General features: G+C 42.2%; 1 protein-coding gene across 2 annotated transcripts in view; it reads left to right on the forward strand.

Annotated features, from left to right (window-relative positions):
• The first annotated feature begins 3,275 nt into the window (after nt 1-3,275).
• The window catches only part of LOC146691351 (polycystin-1-like protein 2), a 44,513-nt gene continuing 27,216 nt past the window's right edge, over nt 3,276-20,572 (forward strand). Inside the window, exons 1-7 of one of the 2 annotated variants that reach the window (XM_085434728.1) lie at nt 3,276-3,558; nt 4,133-4,291; nt 4,376-4,561; nt 12,546-12,656; nt 14,989-15,136; nt 18,696-18,925; nt 19,085-19,275. In XM_085434728.1, coding sequence (XP_085290854.1) covers nt 3,276-3,558; nt 4,133-4,291; nt 4,376-4,561; nt 12,546-12,656; nt 14,989-15,136; nt 18,696-18,925; nt 19,085-19,275 — 1,308 coding nt within the window. Of the gene's footprint in view, nt 3,559-4,132; nt 4,292-4,375; nt 4,562-9,856; nt 10,121-12,545; nt 12,657-14,988; nt 15,137-18,695; nt 18,926-19,084; nt 19,276-20,572 lie in introns of those variants that run through there. The other variant, XM_085434727.1, reaches the window with a different exon arrangement.

Raw genomic sequence — 20,572 nt, forward strand, 5'->3', positions numbered from 1 at the left:
CAGGTCAATTAAGATAAAAGCAAGGCTGGGAAAAGAAACAAAGGAGGAAGGTTAAAACGCAGAAATGCGCATTAAAAAATACAACAGGAAGTAACCTTAAACAGGCACAAAAGTCAACAGAATCAAGCAAACAGCAGACGGTAAAAAAAGAGAGACACAAAAACATCGGAAGAAAAGGCCAAGATTAAAAAAAAGAATTACAACTGAAATCATTTCTCAAAATATTTTATTTCTCTATTTAAAAAATAATAACATCAAATCTATCATTTTTGTGATGTAGGCTTCCTCTAAAACTTCTAGTGTTTTTAACACCCAGTTGTCCTTTTGCAGTTTTTTTAAAAGGCTGAACTGAAGACATGAAATGTGAAGCAGGACACGACATTTCAGCTCATGGAATAAATCTGCTTACCTCCACACACAGATTTATGTCATCAGCTGTCGGGTGAAATGGCTTTGTTCCCGGCACAATTGGAAAAATCTTTATTATTGGCTCTTGTGCCCATTTTTACTAAAGTGTTTCATTTCCATTTCTTAGTCTACAGGTTCAAGAACGTCCACATCCATCTGTTATTGAACACGGCCTGCATTCTTAATGGCCAGGCAGTATTGAGCATTAGGCGTTGAGCTACAAAAAGAACAGCAACGCGGGGGAAGACAGAAGTTTTGACATTTAAAAAGCTAATTTTTTTAACCTCCTGACAGCCAAGTCTTTTGTTTGGAATACATTTTACATTTAATTTCTCCTAGTTATTTGAGAAAAACTTGGCCTGATTAGTTCTATTATTGTTCTACTATTCTATTATTGTTTTTTTTTTATTTATTTTCTTTTTATATGGAGACAGGAGGTCTCTATATTTAAGTAAACCATAAAACTGACTGTTTAAAAGTATGAAAGGTCATTAAAGGTAAAAAACTGCAGCTGCTACTTCCCATGTTGTATACAAGAAACAACTGGTTTGTCTCAATATTTGAATTTCAACTTTAGACCCGGTCAGCTGGTTGCATTAGCTTGCTTTGGTGTGTTGCAGCTTAACATGTTCAAAAGTTCAAAATAAACTTCCAGGTTTACCAGGTTGAATTTACCTGCCATAATTTGGTAGGAAAACTTGCTCGTGACTCATTGTGTTTCCATGTTTTCTGTTTGTGTTCTTAGAAGATGATTGCAATAATTGGGTGAATGATAAAACAATAGAACAACCTACACAGAAGACGTTCAAGTATCTCTGACTCGTGGCAGAACCAAGCTCCACAGATCGAATCACTGCAGCAGAGTTGCAGGATCTCATTCATTCTGGAAACAAAGCCGCCCTCTTTTGGTGTTCTAAGTGGCTAAAAGCCTTTTACAAAGCACAGTGGCTGCAGGTGCACATGACTACTGACCACACATGACCAGGATGTAAAGACGGAATTTTAGCTCACAGCAGTGAATCACTACAAACAAGCCTTTTGTAATGGTTCAGTCACGCATTTGTAATGAAAAGCCATCAAGGATTAAATGAAGCATATTAGAAGGACACATGCTAGGACAGTAACACAGATTCACAATGAAAGATGAACAGAAACGAGGGGAAAGAAAGGGGGTGAGGAAGACTCGCCGTAGGTGCAACTGTGGAGAGAAAATTATTTGTGAGGAAAGATGTTTGTGCAGCATCCCAAGTAATATATAAATGTGACTCATAAGAACGTTTAAAAAAAGGCAGCAGCTTAAATAGAAAGGTGATATTTATTGTACCCGACCTTCTTTATAAATTGCAGTTTTACTTTCAAGACTATCTTCCTGAATAAAAAAAATTCCAATGTAAAATGTGCCTCCTTACGGGAATCAGTAACATCCTTGGGAGTTACTCTAAAGTAAGCCTCAATTTAATATAAAATATTGGTGCATCTTTTCAGAAACAGTTCTCGCTTTATTACAGCTGAAGGTCTTTATTGCTCTTTAAAAGGTAACATTGATCAGCCACAATACTCAAACCAGTGGAAGGTAAACCACATAAAAGTGATTTAAGGAAAACCTTGGGTCTTGGTGTTCATGTGTCACCAGCCACAATAACAGCACTCCCCAGTGATAGTTAGAAAGATGATGTGCACCATCACACAGAAAAACCTGCCCAGAAACAGTTTTAGTAAAGGGCATTGATACCCATCCCAGGATTCAGGGACATACCAAGGCACAGAGACAGACAGACAGACAGCATTTCATTTTACATCCTGAAGGATCCGAGTGTCCTGTCATTGCAGTTCTTGAAATTACTGTAACTACAAGCCACAACAGGGCTGTGGATAGCTGGAGACTATAGGTATTATGTCCATTATTCTTGGTCATTTGGTTGAATTCACACCTGCTGTGAAATCAATGACACAATCAAAGTGCAGCGCTGCTCTTAGTCCACCCAATTGATCCAAGCTACTGTGAAAAATATCCTGTGGTTTTCTTGTGTCAAAGACATACTCAGGTTTGTAAAAAAAAACAAAACTGGATGGACAGGCGCTATCAAAATGTAACATAGTTAAGTTTGTAGCTGCTAAATGCTTCAGAACATGCAACTACAGAACATACTGTAACATGGTTTTTAGAGCTATTTGCTGAAAAAGTGTGACAACAGAGTGGAAAATGACTAGAAAGTGGACGAAGAACTATGAGCTGAATGGTTTTAGGACAGATTTGGGATGAAATGTGCAGCAGGTTAATAATTATCTCTGGATTCATCACAGTGAAAAACACTTTCTTATATCAGTTGTAACTACTGCAGAGACAAATATAAAATAAGGTTGACATTTCTCTGTCTTTGTAGAGTGTGATTTTTTAAGACAAATACACACACACACACACACACACACACACACACTCATGTGTACTTTAAAAAAAGTTTCATTAGTGGGTGAAAAGAAACTATTTAACTAAAAAAATGAAGTAAAACATAATTTAATTGTTCGTTTTTCTTTAACATAGCGATGACTCGTTGTGTAAACCTTCAGACTTACTAGGCTTGCATTTTTTTTGTAAGTACTGTGTAATCAGTTTCATATTCCCTTTTGTTCCTGTTTATGTAACAAACGCAAATGCATTCGTTGGTTCTGAAGCTAGTATAGTACGTCAACAGTGTTCTACAGTAACTACAAAAGGGTGTGTGAGCGGTGCTTCTGTCAGACACGCTCAGCTGTAGGATGTCACTCGGTTGTGTTTAAAAACATCAGTTCAGACCTGAAACCTCCAAGAAAAGCTAAAAGAGAACTAGTGAGACTAACTTTTGATTTCGGAGGTGAGAGCAGAACGGATGTGCCAGGCAATTTTGCACCTGCTGATCTTGATGACACTCAGCTGTCACTCTTTGGCTGAAAATGAGACAAATGTCACCTGTCCAGAACACCAAAGGGCTTTCGGGGGCTCTTGCTTCGAATTTGTGGGTATCCGGCACTCTTTCTTCAGTGCTCAAGCTTGGTGTGAGGGGAATGGAGGACACCTTGCTTTTATCCCTGACGAGGACACCCAGTACTTCCTCGAGAGACACATGGACACTAAGGAAGACTTTTGGTTTGGTGTGGCACCATCTGCTGAAGGTAAAAAGTCACACTTGTTTTTATTGTTAGTGGATATTTCCCAGCAGACCTCTAACTGATGACTTTAAATCAAACATTAACAACAAAACGTTTGCATGGACGAACTGTGCATCAGTTCCAAAACTAAACGACCAAAGACGCCTTTTTCTTACTGCACTGATAATGCTCTCTTCTCCTGTGGTTAGAAAATCAATCAGAAAATCAATTCTGTATCTCGGATGGTGGAGAATGCTCAGATTAAACACGGCACAATACAAAGAGCTAGGAAATCAGCAGTCTGACAAATTATGGTAAATTTGTTCCCACTGAGATTTTCACAGCATAGAGAGAAATGGCTTCATATAACACACTGATTGAGAATTCTGCACAAAGTAAAAATATAAAGTACACTAAAAAAAAAAAAAAACTTACACCCACCAGGTTAGTAGTTGGAGTCAACTTGGACCACAGTTTATAATAATAAACTTTTTGTAAGCCCCAAATGGTAACAGAAACTGAATGAGCTCTGCTCTAGATGCATTATTGATGCGTGTATGTTCATCAGTGGGCTTTCATGGCTTTTTTGCATCATCAGGTCATCTCTCTTGGCTCGATGGTTCACCTGTCACATATTCAAAGTGGGTGAGCAGTCCAGAGCCTGGAGCAGCTTGTGGCTACGTCCTGAGAAACTCGGGCTTTCACTGGGAGGCCAGAAACAACTGCAGCAAAAACCGGAGTTTTATTTGCCAGTTTGGTAAGTATTCTGACGAAGACTGTGTTGCACACTGAATCACTCCATACGAAGAATTACTTTTACACTGCCTTGTAATCTTTTCAGAGTCTGGGAGAACCATTGTGTGTGAGGGTCGTAACACCACTCTGCAGTGTGGTTCGGGTCAGGTGTTGATGATAGACGGTGGCTTCTACGGTCGTAAGAGTATTCATTACTGTCGATCCAAGTTCCCTCCACCAGCATCCCCACAACATGAGTGCGGCTGGGCGGACGCTGTAGAATCAATTACAGGTAAAACACGGTCAAATGGCGTCTGAGTGCAGCAACTACAGAGATAACTTCATCATTATTTCATTGTTGATCTTGTAATTCTAATTTATGTGCGAGCGGTCTAATCTGCACAGTGATCATAGCGTCATAATGGTCCCTCTCATTAAACCTGCTGAACTCGGGTAGGAAAACAAACACTGGCGCCTTATAAAAGGTTCTGCATGAATGAAAACTGTGGTGAAATTCTATCCACGTAGAAGCCTTATCTCTTACATCACAAAGAACACACTGTCTCACTGGAGCCCCTTCTTTGTAAAGATAATTGCCCATCAGGACATTTACGTAAGAACGCAAACAACAATGGCTTAAAAGCTTAATTGTCAGTAAAGATACATAGATGATTTCCATCTATCAGAGTAAATATTGACTTTTGAATTTAACTGATGACTGAAGCAGGCGGCCGTTTGTCATCGTTTAACGTTGATTCGATTTCATCCTGTTCGGGCACTGGGAGGACTTTTCAGCACGCATTGTGGTTTGGAGCGCATTCACCTTTTTAAACTGCACATCCAATCTATAGCATCTTTAGTGACGTACAAAATCATTAAACACATACAATAAAAAGCACATTTCTACATATGGATTAGTACCAGGCACTGTCCCACCTTTTATCTACTATGCTGCGGATGTGCCTCAGCTAAAATGACTGACTAACTGCAGACCACCATTCAAAGTATCAGTTTGGAATATTCATGGCTTTCACTCAACTGCAAACAAAAGCCTTTTATCAGGCTTTACTGGCTATTTATAATTTCTACATCCATAAGTCTGGTAAGCCTTCTGGTATTCCTTGTCAAAATTAGAACAACCAGAAACCCGATATGGTCCAATCAAATCATCTTTTTAAAACAAGCTATCTGTGAAAATTTAGTTCGATTTAATTCAATTTAGTTTTATTCCTATAGTACCAAATCACAATAACAACCACCTCAAACTGTATACAGCGAAAACCTCAACAATCACATGAGCCCCAGTGAGGAAGCACTTGGTAACAGTGGGAAGGAAAAACTGACGCAAGCAGTTTGGAGTGAGAGGAAAGAGGCAGGACAAAGACGCACAGTGGAAGAGAGCCAGAGATTAATAATAATAACAACTAATGATTTAAATGCAGTGAAGTGTATAAACAGATAGAGAGTGAACAAAGGTGACTGAAGAAGAAACACCCAGTGCATCATGGGAGTCCCCCAGCAGCCTACACCTATTGCAGCATAACTAAGGGAGGATTCAGGGTCACCTGGTCCAGCCCTAACTATATGCTTTAGCAAAAAGGAAAGTTTTAAGCCTAATCTTGAAAGTAGAGATAGTGTCTGTCTCCTGAATCCAAACTGGAAGCTGGTTCCACAGAAGAGGGGCCTGAAAACTGAAGGCTCTGCCTCCCATTCTACTTTTAAATACTCTAGGAACAACAAGTAGGCCTGCAGAGCGAGAGCGAAGTGCTCTAATAGGGTGATATGGTGCTACAAGGTCATTAAGATAAGATGGGGCCTGAAAATTCAATTCCTCGTATGTGAAGAGCAGGATTTAAAAACCCTTTAGTCTTTGTCTTGATGCATGCTCAATCATCCAGGTAAGTAAATTCCAAAAGTTGATTCTGTTCATCTGGATGTTCAAGGTTCAAGGTTCAAGGTTCTTTATTTGTCACATGCATAGTTATACAAGTATAACACACAGTGAAATGTAGCCTGACATGCTCCTCGACATGTGCAAAAATTGGGGGGGGGGGTGTAGAGGAAGAACATTATATATATATATATATATATATATATATATACACTAGGGGTGCAACGATACACAAAATTCACGGTTCGGTTCGATACTTTGGTGTCACGGTTCGATATTTTTTCGATACAAAAAAAATGTTCATGCCTTTTTAATTTGTCATTTATTAAAATTATAAATATATATTTTAACTCAAAAGTACAGTTTTTAAATTTAATGTTGCTGAAACAAAAATAATTAAAAAAATAAATATATCTGATTGAGGAATCACTCATCTTTGGAAAAGAGAGTTTATTACAGAGAAATGGCTCTTTCCAAAATAAAAGCTATACTATACGCTTCTTCTGGGCTATATTCTCAGCAGCATATTGTAGCGGGTCAGGGCTGTTCGGGGTTCTGTTTGTACAGTTATGTTTTGTTTATGTTGCCATAGTGACGGGTGACGCCCTCTTGCTACGACGGTGTGTCCTTCCGGGGTCAGAGGGCGCCCTGTGTGTTGTTGTTGTTGCTGTGCGGTTGCCGCGCTGAGCAGTTAGCTAGCGGCAGTGTTCTTCTGCAGATGTCAATAAACGGCTGTGCTCCCTGGCTAGCTCACGGGAAGCAAGACCAAACAACACCTCCGTCTCCTCGTTGTCTGAGCTCGCCACATTGGTGTCAGAAGTGGGATGATGGTGGCACCCCATGTTCTGACCCGAGTGACTTTTCCCCCGCCTGTCGTGACCAGCCGGTGCGCCAAAAGAAGGCACCTGGATATTTGCAAAGTGAAAGCAAAAAACAAGCGCAAATTCAAACGCGATTTCAATATGTCACATATTGACAGTGGCTCACCGATGCCAATGACATAATTACCCAGCTACATTTCCGAAAGAATGCAAAAGCATTGACATATATTTTTCCTTCCTACAATAGCCCGACGGGCAGGGCAGAGATAGATTTTGGTAGCCCGACTGGAAAAATCGCTAGCCCGATTTTGCAAGCCCTGTGTTACAGGCATGGCCCTTTAAGGATGAAGCCTGATGGGAAATGTATTCGGGATGTGTGTAGCGGGACTGCCTGGTGTGTGTGTGTGAAGAGAGAGAGCGGAGAAGGGGAAAAAGTAACGGTTAGCTACAGAAGAGACGGAAAGAAAATAAATAAAAGGAATATAATAACTCCCTCGACAGCCAGAGTTGTGTCGGCGATGCTCGCTGTGAGTAAACTGTTTCAGCCCACTGTATGCTGTGTTCGTGCCTTAGAGAAGAAATAAAGTTCGGTGAAGCAGTTTCCTACGCCTCCTTCGATCTTTTTGCTAGCGGAGTTGACCTGTATAGTAAGCTGTTGCCGGCTACGAGTCAGTTACGGAACCTTCAAGTAACCGCCAGAGGTTTCCTTACTACGGTTCGGGGCCGCGGATCTGGCGCGGTAACACCTGTATCTGATTGAGGAATCACTCATCTTTGGAAAAGAGAGTTTATTACAGAGAAATGGCTCTTTCCAAAATAAAAGCTATACTATACGCTTCTTCTGGGCTATATTCTCAGCAGCATATTGTAGCGGGTCAGGGCTGTTCGGGGTTCTGTTTGTACAGTTATGTTTTGTTTATGTTGCCATAGTGACGGGTGACGCCCTCTCGCTGCGACGGTGTGTCCTTCCGGGGTCAGAGGGCGCCCTGTGTGTTGTTGTTGTGGCTGTGCGGTTGCCGCGCTGAGCAGTTAGCTAGCGGCAGTGTTCTTCTGCAGATGTCAATAAAAGGCTGTGCTCCCTGGCTAGCTCACGGGAAGCAAGACCAAACGACACCTCCGTCTCCTCGTTGTCTGAGCTCGCCACATTAGTGTCAGAAGTGGGATGATGGTGGCACCCCATGTTCTGACCCGAGTGACTTTTCCCCCGCCGGTCGTGACCGGCCGGTGCGCCAAAAGAAGGCACCTGGACATTTGCAGGACTTTGTGTGGGGCAATGGGGTCGTCGGGGACGACTGACCCCTTAGGCGGGGGCTATGTAGCGGGTCAGGGCTGTTCAGGGTTCTGTTTGTACAGTTATGTTTTGTTTATGTTGCCATAGTGACGGGTGACGCCTTCTCGCTGCGACGGTGTGTCCTTCCGGGGTCAGAGGGCGCTCTGTGTGTTGTTGTTGCTGTGCGGTTGCCGCGCTGAGGAGTTAGCTAGCGGCAGTGTTCTTCTGCAGATGTCAATAAACGGCTGTGCTCCCTGGCTAGCTCACGGGAAGCAAGACCAAACAACACCTCCGTCTCCTCGTTGTCTGAGCTCGCCACATTGGTGTCAGAAGTGGGATGATGGTGGCACCCCATGTTCTGACCCGAGTGACTTTTCCCCCGCCTGTCGTGACTGGCCGGTGCGCCAAAAGAAGGCACCTGGATATTTGCAAAGTGAAAGCAAAAAACAAGCGCAAATTCAAACGCGATTTCAATATGTCACATATTGACAGTGGCTCACCGATGCCAATGACATAATTACCCAGCTACATTTCCGAAAGAATGCAGGGCTGACATATATTTTTCCTTCCTACAATAGCCCGACGGGCAGGGCAGAGATAGATTTTGGTAGCCCGACTGGAAAAATCGCTAGCCCGATTTTGCAAGCCCTGTGTTACAGGCATGGCCCTTTAAGGATGAAGCCTGATGGGAAATGTATTCGGGATGTGTGTAGCGGGACTGCCTGGTGTGTGTGTGTGAAGAGAGAGAGCGGAGAAGGGGAAAAAGTAACGGTTAGCTACAGAAGAGACGGAAAGAAAATAAATAAAAGGAATATAATAACTCCCTCGACAGCCAGAGTTGTGTCGGCGATGCTCGCTGTGAGTAAACTGTTTCAGCCCACTGTACGCGGTGTTCGTGCCTTAGAGAAGAAATAAAGTTCGGTGAAGCAGTTTCCTACGCCTCCTTCGATCTTTTTGCTAGCGGAGTTGACCTGTATAGTAAGCTGTTGCCGGCTACGAGTCAGTTACGGAACCTTCAAGTAACTGCCAGAGGTTTCCTTACTACGGTTCGGGGCCGCGGATCTGGCGCGGTAACACCTGTATCTGATTGAGGAATCACTCATCTTTGGAAAAGAGAGTTTATTACAGAGAAATGGCTCTTTCCAAAATAAAAGCTATACTATATGCTTCTTCTGGGCTATATTCTCAGCAGCATATTGTAGCGGGTCAGGGCTGTTCGGGGTTCTGTTTGTACAGTTATGTTTTGTTTATGTTGCCATAGTGACGGGTGACGCCCTCTCGCTGCGACGGTGTGTCCTTCCGGGGTCAGAGGGCGCCCTGTGTGTTGTTGTTGTGGCTGTGCGGTTGCCGCGCTGAGCAGTTAGCTAGCGGCAGTGTTCTTCTGCAGATGTCAATAAAAGGCTGTGCTCCCTGGCTAGCTCACGGGAAGCAAGACCAAACGACACCTCCGTCTCCTCGTTGTCTGAGCTCGCCACATTAGTGTCAGAAGTGGGATGATGGTGGCACCCCATGTTCTGACCCGAGTGACTTTTCCCCCGCCGGTCGTGACCGGCCGGTGCGCCAAAAGAAGGCACCTGGACATTTGCAGGACTTTTTGTGGGGCAATGGGGTCGTCGGGGACGACTGACCCCTTAGGCGGGGGCTATGTAGCGGGTCAGGGCTGTTCAGGGTTCTGTTTGTACAGTTATGTTTTGTTTATGTTGCCATAGTGACGGGTGACGCCTTCTCGCTGCGACGGTGTGTCCTTCCGGGGTCAGAGGGCGCTCTGTGTGTTGTTGTTGCTGTGCGGTTGCCGCGCTGAGGAGTTAGCTAGCGGCAGTGTTCTTCTGCAGATGTCAATAAACGGCTGTGCTCCCTGGCTAGCTCACGGTAAGCAAGACCAAACGACACCTCCCTCTCCTCCTTGTCTGAGCTCGCCACAATATTAAACATATCAGGTCCCCATAAGGAGAATCATGTGCTAACGGCTGTCTAAATGACTCGGGTAAAGTTTGTAACATGCATGCTTGTTGTTTTTGTCTGCTTCCACTTGTCTTTGCACTAGGATGATGTCGGCGTAAATGTGCAGTCATATTCGTTGTGTTCCCACTAGTGCTCCGTTATCGAGCTACCCCTGCGTGGGGCTAGACGGCTAACACGTTAACGAGCTAACTGCTCGCTAACACACTAGTTCCCACCCATGTAATTGAGCATTGCGTGGCACATCCAACATACTGTTTTACTTTAGTCCATGACGGCTTACCTTCAGGGTCATACGTCACATGAAAACCAAAATAATTCCAAACGCCACATCTGAATGAGGGTGGGGAAGGTTCAATTTGCCATGTTGCAAGGAGAGCTTAACTTCTGTCTCGCTAGCTTGCCCTGCGCTCGTCCTTCTGATGATGCTGTCTGTGTTGAGTGCTCAGTGGATCTGCGCTCGACAGTGCAGCCTAGGCTGAGTAGTCGAACGCAGATTTACTGAGCGCTCAACACAGACAGCATCGTCAGAAGGAAAGTTGATAAAATAAATTACAAATTTTGTATTGTTCGATACATATGCGTACCGAACCGAAAGCACTGTATCGAACGGTTCAATATCGATACGAATATCGTTGCACCCCTAATATATACATACATATAGTATATACACTGGGTGAATGTGCAGTAGTAGCAGCAAGCAGGTGAATTCTGTACATTAATATGAATAGACATCTGACTATTTTACAGGATAGACAATATAAACATATTTAAAGTTAAAGGAATTGAAATGTACATTGTGCCTTGGTTTAGAGTGTCTGGAAGAGAGTCCTGTCTCAGTCAATTATAGATGATGTGAGCGGGCGGGTGTGTGTGTTTAGGGCACGGATGGCTTGGGGATAGAAGCTCCTCTTGAGTCTCTCTGTCCTTGCCCGGAAGATGCGGAACCTTGTAGCGTTTTGAGTGACGAGAAACTTCTCATCACTCATCCAAGTGACTTCTTCAGTCTCAGCTGACTGCAGGTTTCCAACCCTATAAACAGTACATTTACACAGTGACTGAAACCAGCACCACTGAATGAACCTTCAAGGATCTGGTGAGTAACGTAGTGTACGCTGTTAAGTGCCAGGAGGATTGCCAGGATTTATACATCTGGGAAACCAAACAACCTCTGGTGAAGCGGTTGGCACAACACAGAAGAGCTACCTCGTCAGGCCAGGACTCTGCAGCCTATTTACACCTACGCCAGTGGACACTCTTTCAATAATGAGGATGTACACATCCTGGACAGGGAGGAACGCTGGTTTGAGCGCAGAGTCAAGGAGGCCAGTTACGTGAAAAGGGAAAGACGATCTCTGAATCGAGGAGGGGGCCTAAGGGTACATCTGTCACCATCTTACAATGCTGTGACTGCAGCCATTCCCCAACTCTCTGTGAATGGGACTCATGGCCATGGATCAATGATCTTTGATCAGTAGTTGCTGATCAATGGTCATGACAATTTGCATATTAATGATCATGAAACTGACCTCACAGCCCATTGTTCATTCAGTGGTGCTGGTTTCAGTTATTGTACAAATGTACTGTTTATAATGTTGGAAAGTTGCAGTCAGCTGAGACTGAAGAAGTCACCTGGGCGAGTGACGTTTCTCCCGCTGAAAACGCTACGTCCAGATATACAGAATCAACGTTTTAGGCCATCGATCTTTGGTAAAGCCAAATAGTAGATGTGTACACGGCAAAAAATATACTGGCTATATTCTTGTTTCTTGTTGTTAAATTGGCATAACTAACATTTGCAGTAAATACACACACATTTGGCAGTTTTCGATGATTTTAAATTGGCCCTCAGCATGAATGTGAGCATGTCTCTCTGTGTTAGTCCTGATACAGACTGTCAGGGTACCCTGTCTTTTGCCCTGAGACAGCACCCCTTTAACCTTGAATTGGACAATGGATGGATGGATAATTATGATTAAAAAATGTTACATGAACACAGCATAAACACATCAGTGCTGCTGTTTCTCTTGCAGCCCAGTCATTGCATTAAAATGTTGATATTGTTCATTTCTACAAACCATAAGTATAATCTCAAGTTTATCACAACTCTTTTCATATTTTTTAGCGTCTCAAGATTATGAAGCCCCTCTCTGTGCGTGAGGTTGAAGGGATTTATTTGCCTTTGATTTTGGTAGCTAAGAAGCATATTGTCGTCAAAGCATGAACTAAGATATGAACAGATGCAAAACTTTGCTGAAACCACTGGAGCGTACATGTGTGTGCGTGTGACAGTGTGTGCTAGCAGCAGCTAATCATATTCTTCTGTGATTCCCAGCTCGTTGCCACGGCCGACAGGTCTGCCAGATTGCTGAAGTTGCGAACTCCTTTGCTGACCCTTGTCCTCAGCTGAAGAGCTACCTGTCTGTGGACTATCACTGCAAAGACGGTAGGTCACGGTTCTGTGCTCAGGTTAATTTCATTTTTTTTCCCTCTAAAGTGGAATCACACTTCCTAAATCCATGAAGGGCAGCGTGTGTCTGTTCTTTTCTATCCCATCTGTTTAATTTTCCCACTTAGAGTACTACATAGAGTCGTTAGGAGCCAGTAAAGTGTTAGAATAAGATTAACTATGGCTGATGATGCTTGATGCAGGCGTTAGAACCCCAATTAAAAAATGCTGCCAATCTAGCTCTCAAAACATTGCCAATAAATTTCTCTCACACTCTGTGGCTTATTTCACTTCTGGTGAGTGTGAAGATAAAAATATGGCTTACAAAGATTTGAAGTTCTCCCACTTGTTTAACCACGGAGAATTATTAAAACAGCGTTATTTACCTCAAATAGCACAAAGACAGTTGTAAAAATGTTTCAGAAATAAAACACTTTACTTCATAGTAGGAAGATTAACATAACTTTATCATTTCATGGAGGTCTGAGTTTGTCTCCATCGGTAGCGACGTCTCGCCTGGCAGATCCCGATGTACTAATGACAACTGAAGAAGTGAAAGAAAAAAAGGGGGGCGGGTGGGGCACGAAAATGAGAACGAACATCTTGTAGAACTGGGGGGTCATATATAGATAAGACCCAGAAGGGGTGTGTTTGGAGCCTTGGTCCCGCTCCTGAAATTCAGATAAATTATCTCCAATTGTTTCCAAATTTTTGATGAGCAATTTAAAGTTTTACTCAGAAACAGGAGCACAATCTCTTCTCATCACTCTCATACTTTACTGGAGTTCTTGGACAGAACAGATGGATTGTTAATGTTAATAGCAACGTAAAAAGGAAAAGGACTAGCTGTACTGAGGGTTTTTTTTATTTATTTGGCAGCAGCAGCTGTTCAGGTAAATGTCAAACAAACAATCCAAGCTTCACACTGAAATTCATTTTATATGTTTCACTGACAAGTTATATTATAGGTCAAACTATCAGACACGGTCTGCTTCTACAGTGACCCTTATCTCAACATCGGTAGATTCAAAACGGAAAGATTCCTCAGAGACGTCGGGCCATTTTGACACGATAGCATCGCGCAGCTGCTGCAGCTGCACATCTGTGATGTGAACATGTTGTTCACCACATCTAAAAGGTGCTCCAGTGGATTGAGATCTGGTGACTGTGGAGGTCCTGGGAGTGCAGTGAACTCGTTGTCATCCTCAGGACACAAGCTTGAGCTGATCTGACCTTTGTGGCATAGTGTGTTAACCTGCTGGAAGCCACCAGCAGTAGATGATACACTGTGGTTACAACAGGATGGTCACCAGTGATTCTCCGGTAGGCCTTGGCATTTAAAGGATGCTCAGCTGGTACCAAGGGGCCCAAAGTATGATAAGAAAATATCCCCCACAGCATTACCTGAACTGCTGACTCCATCATTTCAGGTTGTTTGCACCAAATTCTGATCCTAACATCTGAATGTCACAGCAGAAATTGAGACCTATCAGACCAGACAGTGTTTTTCCAACGATGAGCCTGTGCAAACTCTAGGCTCAGTCACGTTACCTGTACCTGACAGGAATGGCTTATACCAGGGGTGTCACAGATAAGGCTGGAGGGCCAGAATTGGCCAGGCAAAGATGACAATCTGTCCTGCTGGAAGGCTTTAGGAAATGTGACAGAGTACATAGATTTTGAACTCTTGGCTGTGTTGTCATAACGTTTCCTACTGATAAAGATGCAACTCCCATTGGCAAATACAACACCGAAGTGTTTAAGCAATAGAGAAACGATTAAATGACAAAAAGGTTCCAGTTTTCCCACTATCTACTTTAGAAAGTTGAAACTAAATCAGCCTACTGGCATCTTTGAAATAAAGTCAAACTGGGAGATTTGTGCCCCAGCAAGATCTGGAGAAGCTCACTCAGGTCTTTAATTCGTGTAGAGTTTAGTACTGGAGTGCTGTTTTTGGAAACACTACAGTTAGCTCAAAATGCGACTGAACTCCAATTCTCAGCTCCCTGCATTTTTAATTTAAAGTAATTTCGGTTGTTTATACATCATTAAATGGCATGGACCCCAGAAATATATATATGATCAGTCCCAACAAAAAAAAGTACAAACCAATCTATAGTTGACAACAAAGGCTGCATTTCCAGTTTATTTCTTTGGGCTGTCTTCTTATTTTTTTGCTCAGATCACATTAAAATCAGATCATGCTCCTGCATTAAATAACCTCTATGGTATCTGTGCTTCTATCTGTTGAGATCTTGTGCTTGTCTATTTTTTGCTTGCTGGGCTACAAGCGCTTTGTAACATTTCTGGTCATCCTCCCACACCACAGGGCTCGCACTGTCAGTTACTCCCACCGCTGTGGTTCTTGGTGACGTCAGAATCCACGTGAAGTGGCTTTTACATTCACCCCTGACAAACTTTAGCTGCAGAGTGAACACAGGAGATGGCCATGTAATTAATTTGAACAATCCAAAAGGGTGAGTATCAACATTAATAATCTTTAGGTTTTTTCAGCCATGAGTTTAAAGAACATTTTCTGCATTATTTTCCACATGAGGTTAGTTATTTTTGTGTAGGTGTCAAAGTTTTGTTTTTGCCTTCTATCCTGCTTTCTTGTTACTAAGTTTTGCACATCCTTGAGTCCTTTCCTTGGCATCCTCTCAGTGCACTTAGTCCATCGTACCTGAGACACGAGCAGAGGAGATGAGGATGAAAAAGGAGGAGCAAGGAGTCAGTGCAACTGGCACTTAACATACTGAGACAGTTGCTCCAGGCTGCTATTTAAAAGCAATGGCAATACATTTATGCGGCACAGCTGCTTCCTCTGCAAAGCAGTTATTTCTTCTTCGATATGGAAAAAAACCCCTCATTTTTTGTGTAGACTCCCAGTTTGAGGATAGTTTGTATGTTACAGAAGTGTAGCACTCCTCATTCACGCATCACGGCAGGAAAAAACAAGTTTTGCAATATACAACTGTAGCTCCTCGGACAAGCCTCCTCTTCTGCTCAACAATGTGAGAGAGCCTTCAATAAAATAATCAGACTGATTTCCAAGTCACAGGCGGAAGGATAGGCTGAAATAGGCTCCACCCTGATTTGGACAAAAGGAGGAAAATGAATGGAGGGATGACAGATGAGACAAAGATGCACAAAGTAGAGAAATTAAAAATTTCCCCATCATTCCTAACACTGTGTCAAAATCACCTGCCAATTGTCTTCAGTCCATCTGGCGGGGGAATTCACCAGATGGACTGATTACTCTACTCTGTTTCCAGTTTCCAGCTCGCCAACACCCAGCTCACCTCCTGTGATTCCCAAATGCATCCCATTGGCTTTTTGTGCTTTTAGATACTACATTTGTGTGGGTGGGTGTGTGGGGCTGTCATATAGAAATGAACATCTGTTAGATTCAAGCTCATTCGTAATCAGTTAATCAGTGGTGATTAAATCTGTATTTCCTGTTTTTGGAGGGCACAGTTTCAGTTTTGAATCCTGGTGTCTGTGGCGACAGTCACTGCTGTACTGGTAGTAATGCCTTTTACGTCAGCCGGCAGTAATTTGTTTACCAGAGCTGACAAGGCGCACAGCAACAGAAACATTACAGCATCTAGAAGTAGGATGCAGCCTAGGAACCATGCCAGAGAAGGTTTTGACGCTTCAGCTATAAAAGGCTCAGCACTTAGAAGAAGCAATGCAGTCTACAAAATAAATAAAAAATCAGTCAACAGTTGAGCGTGTCATGAGCCTGCGTCAGCATTGTTTGTGTAATCGGTCTCACTGCTCTGACATGTGACAACATGAGCTTGGTGAAAGTTTAACAAAGTTCACTATGAAAGTGTGAACCACAACAATCTATTATATCTTTAGCTGGATCTGCTACATCTGTTCACCACACAATCATCACCTGTATCATAGTGAATGTGCAACTTATTTCATCCTTATGTTGAATTTAACCATGAAATGTAATGATACAAACAGGCACACCGCACTTCAGTTGGACCATGCTGCTATCAAAGTCATTTGTACAAAAGCTGGAGGAAAGTTGTGTAGGCCTACCATCTCCATCAGCGTTATAAGTTACCTGAATCTGTAAACCTTAAGAACAGGTCACATATTGATAATCTGCAAGATGTCTTATTTTGCAAGGAAAGGGATGTTTTAAAAATTTAATGTTTTTATTTATAAATGTTTTTTGAATGCCTAATGGAAATTAATAAGCGAGCCACTAGATTGCATACCTGTTTTTAACGGCAGCCACTTTCAGTAAAGGTACTGGGAATAAATGCAGGAATGATCAGCAGATGTAAGTTCAGTTATTTTTGAAGAACTGCATTATTCACCCAATTTCTCCCATTTAAATCGCCAAAAAAAACCCTAAAAATTTTATTAGACGTTCTGTGTGTAATGTCCAGAAAACCATTATGATATACTCACAGGCATTAGGTGAACTTTAATTTAATTTATTTAGGACAGTGCATGTTAATGAACATAAATGTAAAATAAATTACATGAATGTAAACATGCCAGATTATAGCCAAGGGCTAATTTCCATCTGTTGTCCATAAAACATTAAAAGTACTCACACATACACACCGTTCTATTCCCAAATAAAACATTAAAACTATACAACTTATACATGATCACACACTTGATTTGTCCATAACCAGTTTTTAACCTGTGCCTTAAACAAGTTGAATGTCGAGCATTCTCTAAAGGATTGAGGACTTCTATGTTATATCCTTGCGCTTCTTTGCAGGAAAGCACTTGATTAACGATCACAAGATTGAACGTCTCTGTCAATTTACCCCAAGGAGACTGCGCAAAAATAATAAAAACATTCTACTGTAAGACTCCACAGGTCTCAGGCCACATGCTAACGTTCATAACATTAAAATTCATGACAGAATAATTCGAAGAAGCATGGCTGGCTTTGAAGGGTTGCCAGGAGAAATCATCTTCTCTCTAAAAGAACATGGCAGCACGGAGTATGTTTGTACAAACTGCAAAATTTCAGAAACAATGTTCTTTGACCAGATGAGACCAAATTGGAGATGTTTGGCTACAATGCACAGCCACCCATTTGGTAGAGCCCAAACATATATCAGCATATCAGGACCTCACACCTCCTACCAGCTGTCAAGCAAAGTGTTGGAAGGCTGACGATTTGGGCTTGTTTTGCACCCATGGGATCTGGGCACTTTGTACTCAGCGAGTAGCTGGTGAGTCGCTCCAGTCTGCAGGTAACTGTGGCGATCTGCAAGCAATCCATGGCAACCTCGAGAAGATTTTTAGTGCATCACCCTTTTTCTGACAGATTTTGACTACCAGCAAACTCACCCTGGAGTCAGGAATAGAGATCTTCCTGGAGTGACCCCTGGTTCAGTGTTGTTGTTCAGTTGTGAACAAGCACATGCAACATCTTTTGAATTTGCACTTACAACTAAAGTACCAAAGTCTTTCAGTGATATCAGACAACATTTTGTTAAAGACTTAAGAGTCAGGGAAGATTTCATTTTTCAAAATCAAATCAAATCAAATCAAATCACGTTTATTGTCACATCACATGTGCAGGCACACTGGCACAGCACATGCGAGTGAAATTCTTGTGTGCGAGCCCCACAAGCAACAGAGATGTGCAAACACAACAACACAAACGAGCAAAATACAAGAATGGCCAACCTGAAACTAATAAATATATGTACAATATATAATAGTGTATGCATTTCTGGATGTGTATACTAAATATTTTCCTACGTGTGTGTGTGTGTGTGTGTGTGTGTGTGTGTGTGTGTGTGTGTGTGTGTGTGTGTATACACATTTTTACAAATTAAATAGTAAAAAAAAAAAAATAAATAATAATAATAATAATAATAATAATTTTTATGACACATTACACCATTACACTGGGATTAAAAACCATTTGATGCTAATGGCTGTTTGTTTAATTTGATTTTGATGCACTTAATGGTTGTGTGGCATATCTGAAATAGTGTTACTCAAACGAACACGCTGATTCCTGTTTTTGAATTTGCTCAGGTTGGAGAGCAGTGTGGTGCACAAATACACTCATCCAAGTACCTTTATTGTGGCAGCTGAATGCACTTGCAGTGAAATGCACATTACTGCTCAGAAAATAATTACGATTCAAGAGCCTGTTGCAGAGATCGGTGTTATCAAGTGCTATGCTGGAAACCTGTCTTTTTATGAAACCAACTGCAAAGCCCTGTGTGGAGAAGCCTTTCATATTCAAATGGAAGTAAAAGCAGGTAGGTACCAAAGTGAACCTAATATCAAATAATTAAGTTGAAATTTTGATATCTCTACATAACAGCATCGGCTTTAGTTTGAGCATATATTTGTTTTTTTCCCGAAATCATGTTTGACTTTTACTGTCACTTAAGTTTTATTTGTTTTCTATTCTTTAGGTACGAATGTGACCTACAGAATCAAAGCTGATGAAAAGCCGTTGTCCGGTTTATCTGTGGTCAGAGGAACTGAACCCCAGAACGTCACAGTAACATCAGAAATAGTGACGCAGCTCGGGTCTGGCTGCCACCATCTGACACTTTATGCGTCTAACACGGTCACATTCCTTGAAGTGTCCAAAGACCTGCAGGTACAGTAAATCAAACTAATAGTCTTCTTTTAGTACAACAGTAACAAAAATAATGATGTATCATCCCCAGGTTTCTGTTGAGCATGGTGTTCATATGAATAAAGAATTTGAGTACTGATTGAAAAATTAGACTGTTTAAAATTATTAATTAAATTTAACCTTTAATTATAAAACTTCTTTAAGATAATTAGGGAAATATAACTGGGAAGACGAGAACATCTCTCTCAATTTAATTCACAATTATTTCTTTTTTTTTTTTTCATACCAACTATGAATTTAAAAGTCTGCACTTTCATCCTGCTGTCCCCATTAAGGTAATCAGTCATTTTAAGTCAAGGAACATAGTGTGAAAATGTGCCTTTGATCTAAGTTTAATCAAAATTAAACCACAAGGTCTGATGTCACTCAGCTGCCAGCTAACCTCCGTAAACAGGAAGCTCAGCTCACCTGCTCTTCTTTGCATGGCACAAAAACTCTGGAAATATATTGGAAGTTTTTGTTATGGCCGAGAGGGCCAGGCGGTGAGTGTGGACTGAAATGCAGACACAGAGGGAGGCAAAACTGGAGTGAATACAGTGCTTTATTTACAGTGCGTAGTTTAATTACAGAGCAGGAAATAATGTAGGCTATGGACTGTGAAGGCTAAGAGGCCAGACTATGGAACATGGAGCTCAGACTGTGCGCTATGACTAAATGGTAAATGGCCTGTATTTGTACAGCGCTTTACTAGTCCCTAAGGACCCCAAAGCGCTTTACACGTCCAGTCATCCACCCATTCACACCCTAGACTAGATGCTAGATTTTGTGACCAGATCCTGGGGAGGGAAAGGGGGCAGCGGCCTGGGTGGAGGTACACAGAGTCACTATAACGAGAAGAGACAGGCAGTCAGTGGCAGTCTAGTGAATGTCAGTCGGTGGATTCAACTATGATGATTATGGCTTACACATAGCAGGTGAAAGTGGCATGCTAGAGGTCCAAGGAGGGTCTGGAATACACTTGTAGCAACAGGCCTGGCAGGGAGGTGGGCAGGCGAAGTGCCACGATTGAGGGGGTTACAACCAGATATCAGGAAACCAGCATCCAGACAGAGATAGGTGCAGTTCAGTTTGAGAAGCGTAACGCCCAGGCAGGTAGTGCGTTAGCTGTAGATCTGGCAGAGGTCTGTTGTGAGCGCTGGTCTTATATGCTGGTGACTTGATTGGAATCAGGTGTGAAGGCTGATTGGAGTCTCCGCCTGAACGTGGAGCCCAGCAGAGTGGAAAAACCCCGCACTCACCCAGACCATGACAGTTTTAT

Source organism: Copadichromis virginalis, linkage group LG16, assembly GCF_057382275.1.
Source record: "Copadichromis virginalis isolate Kocher_CV1m ecotype Utaka linkage group LG16, C_Virginalis_male_GT1.1, whole genome shotgun sequence".
Taxonomy (NCBI): Eukaryota; Metazoa; Chordata; class Actinopteri; order Cichliformes; family Cichlidae; genus Copadichromis; species Copadichromis virginalis.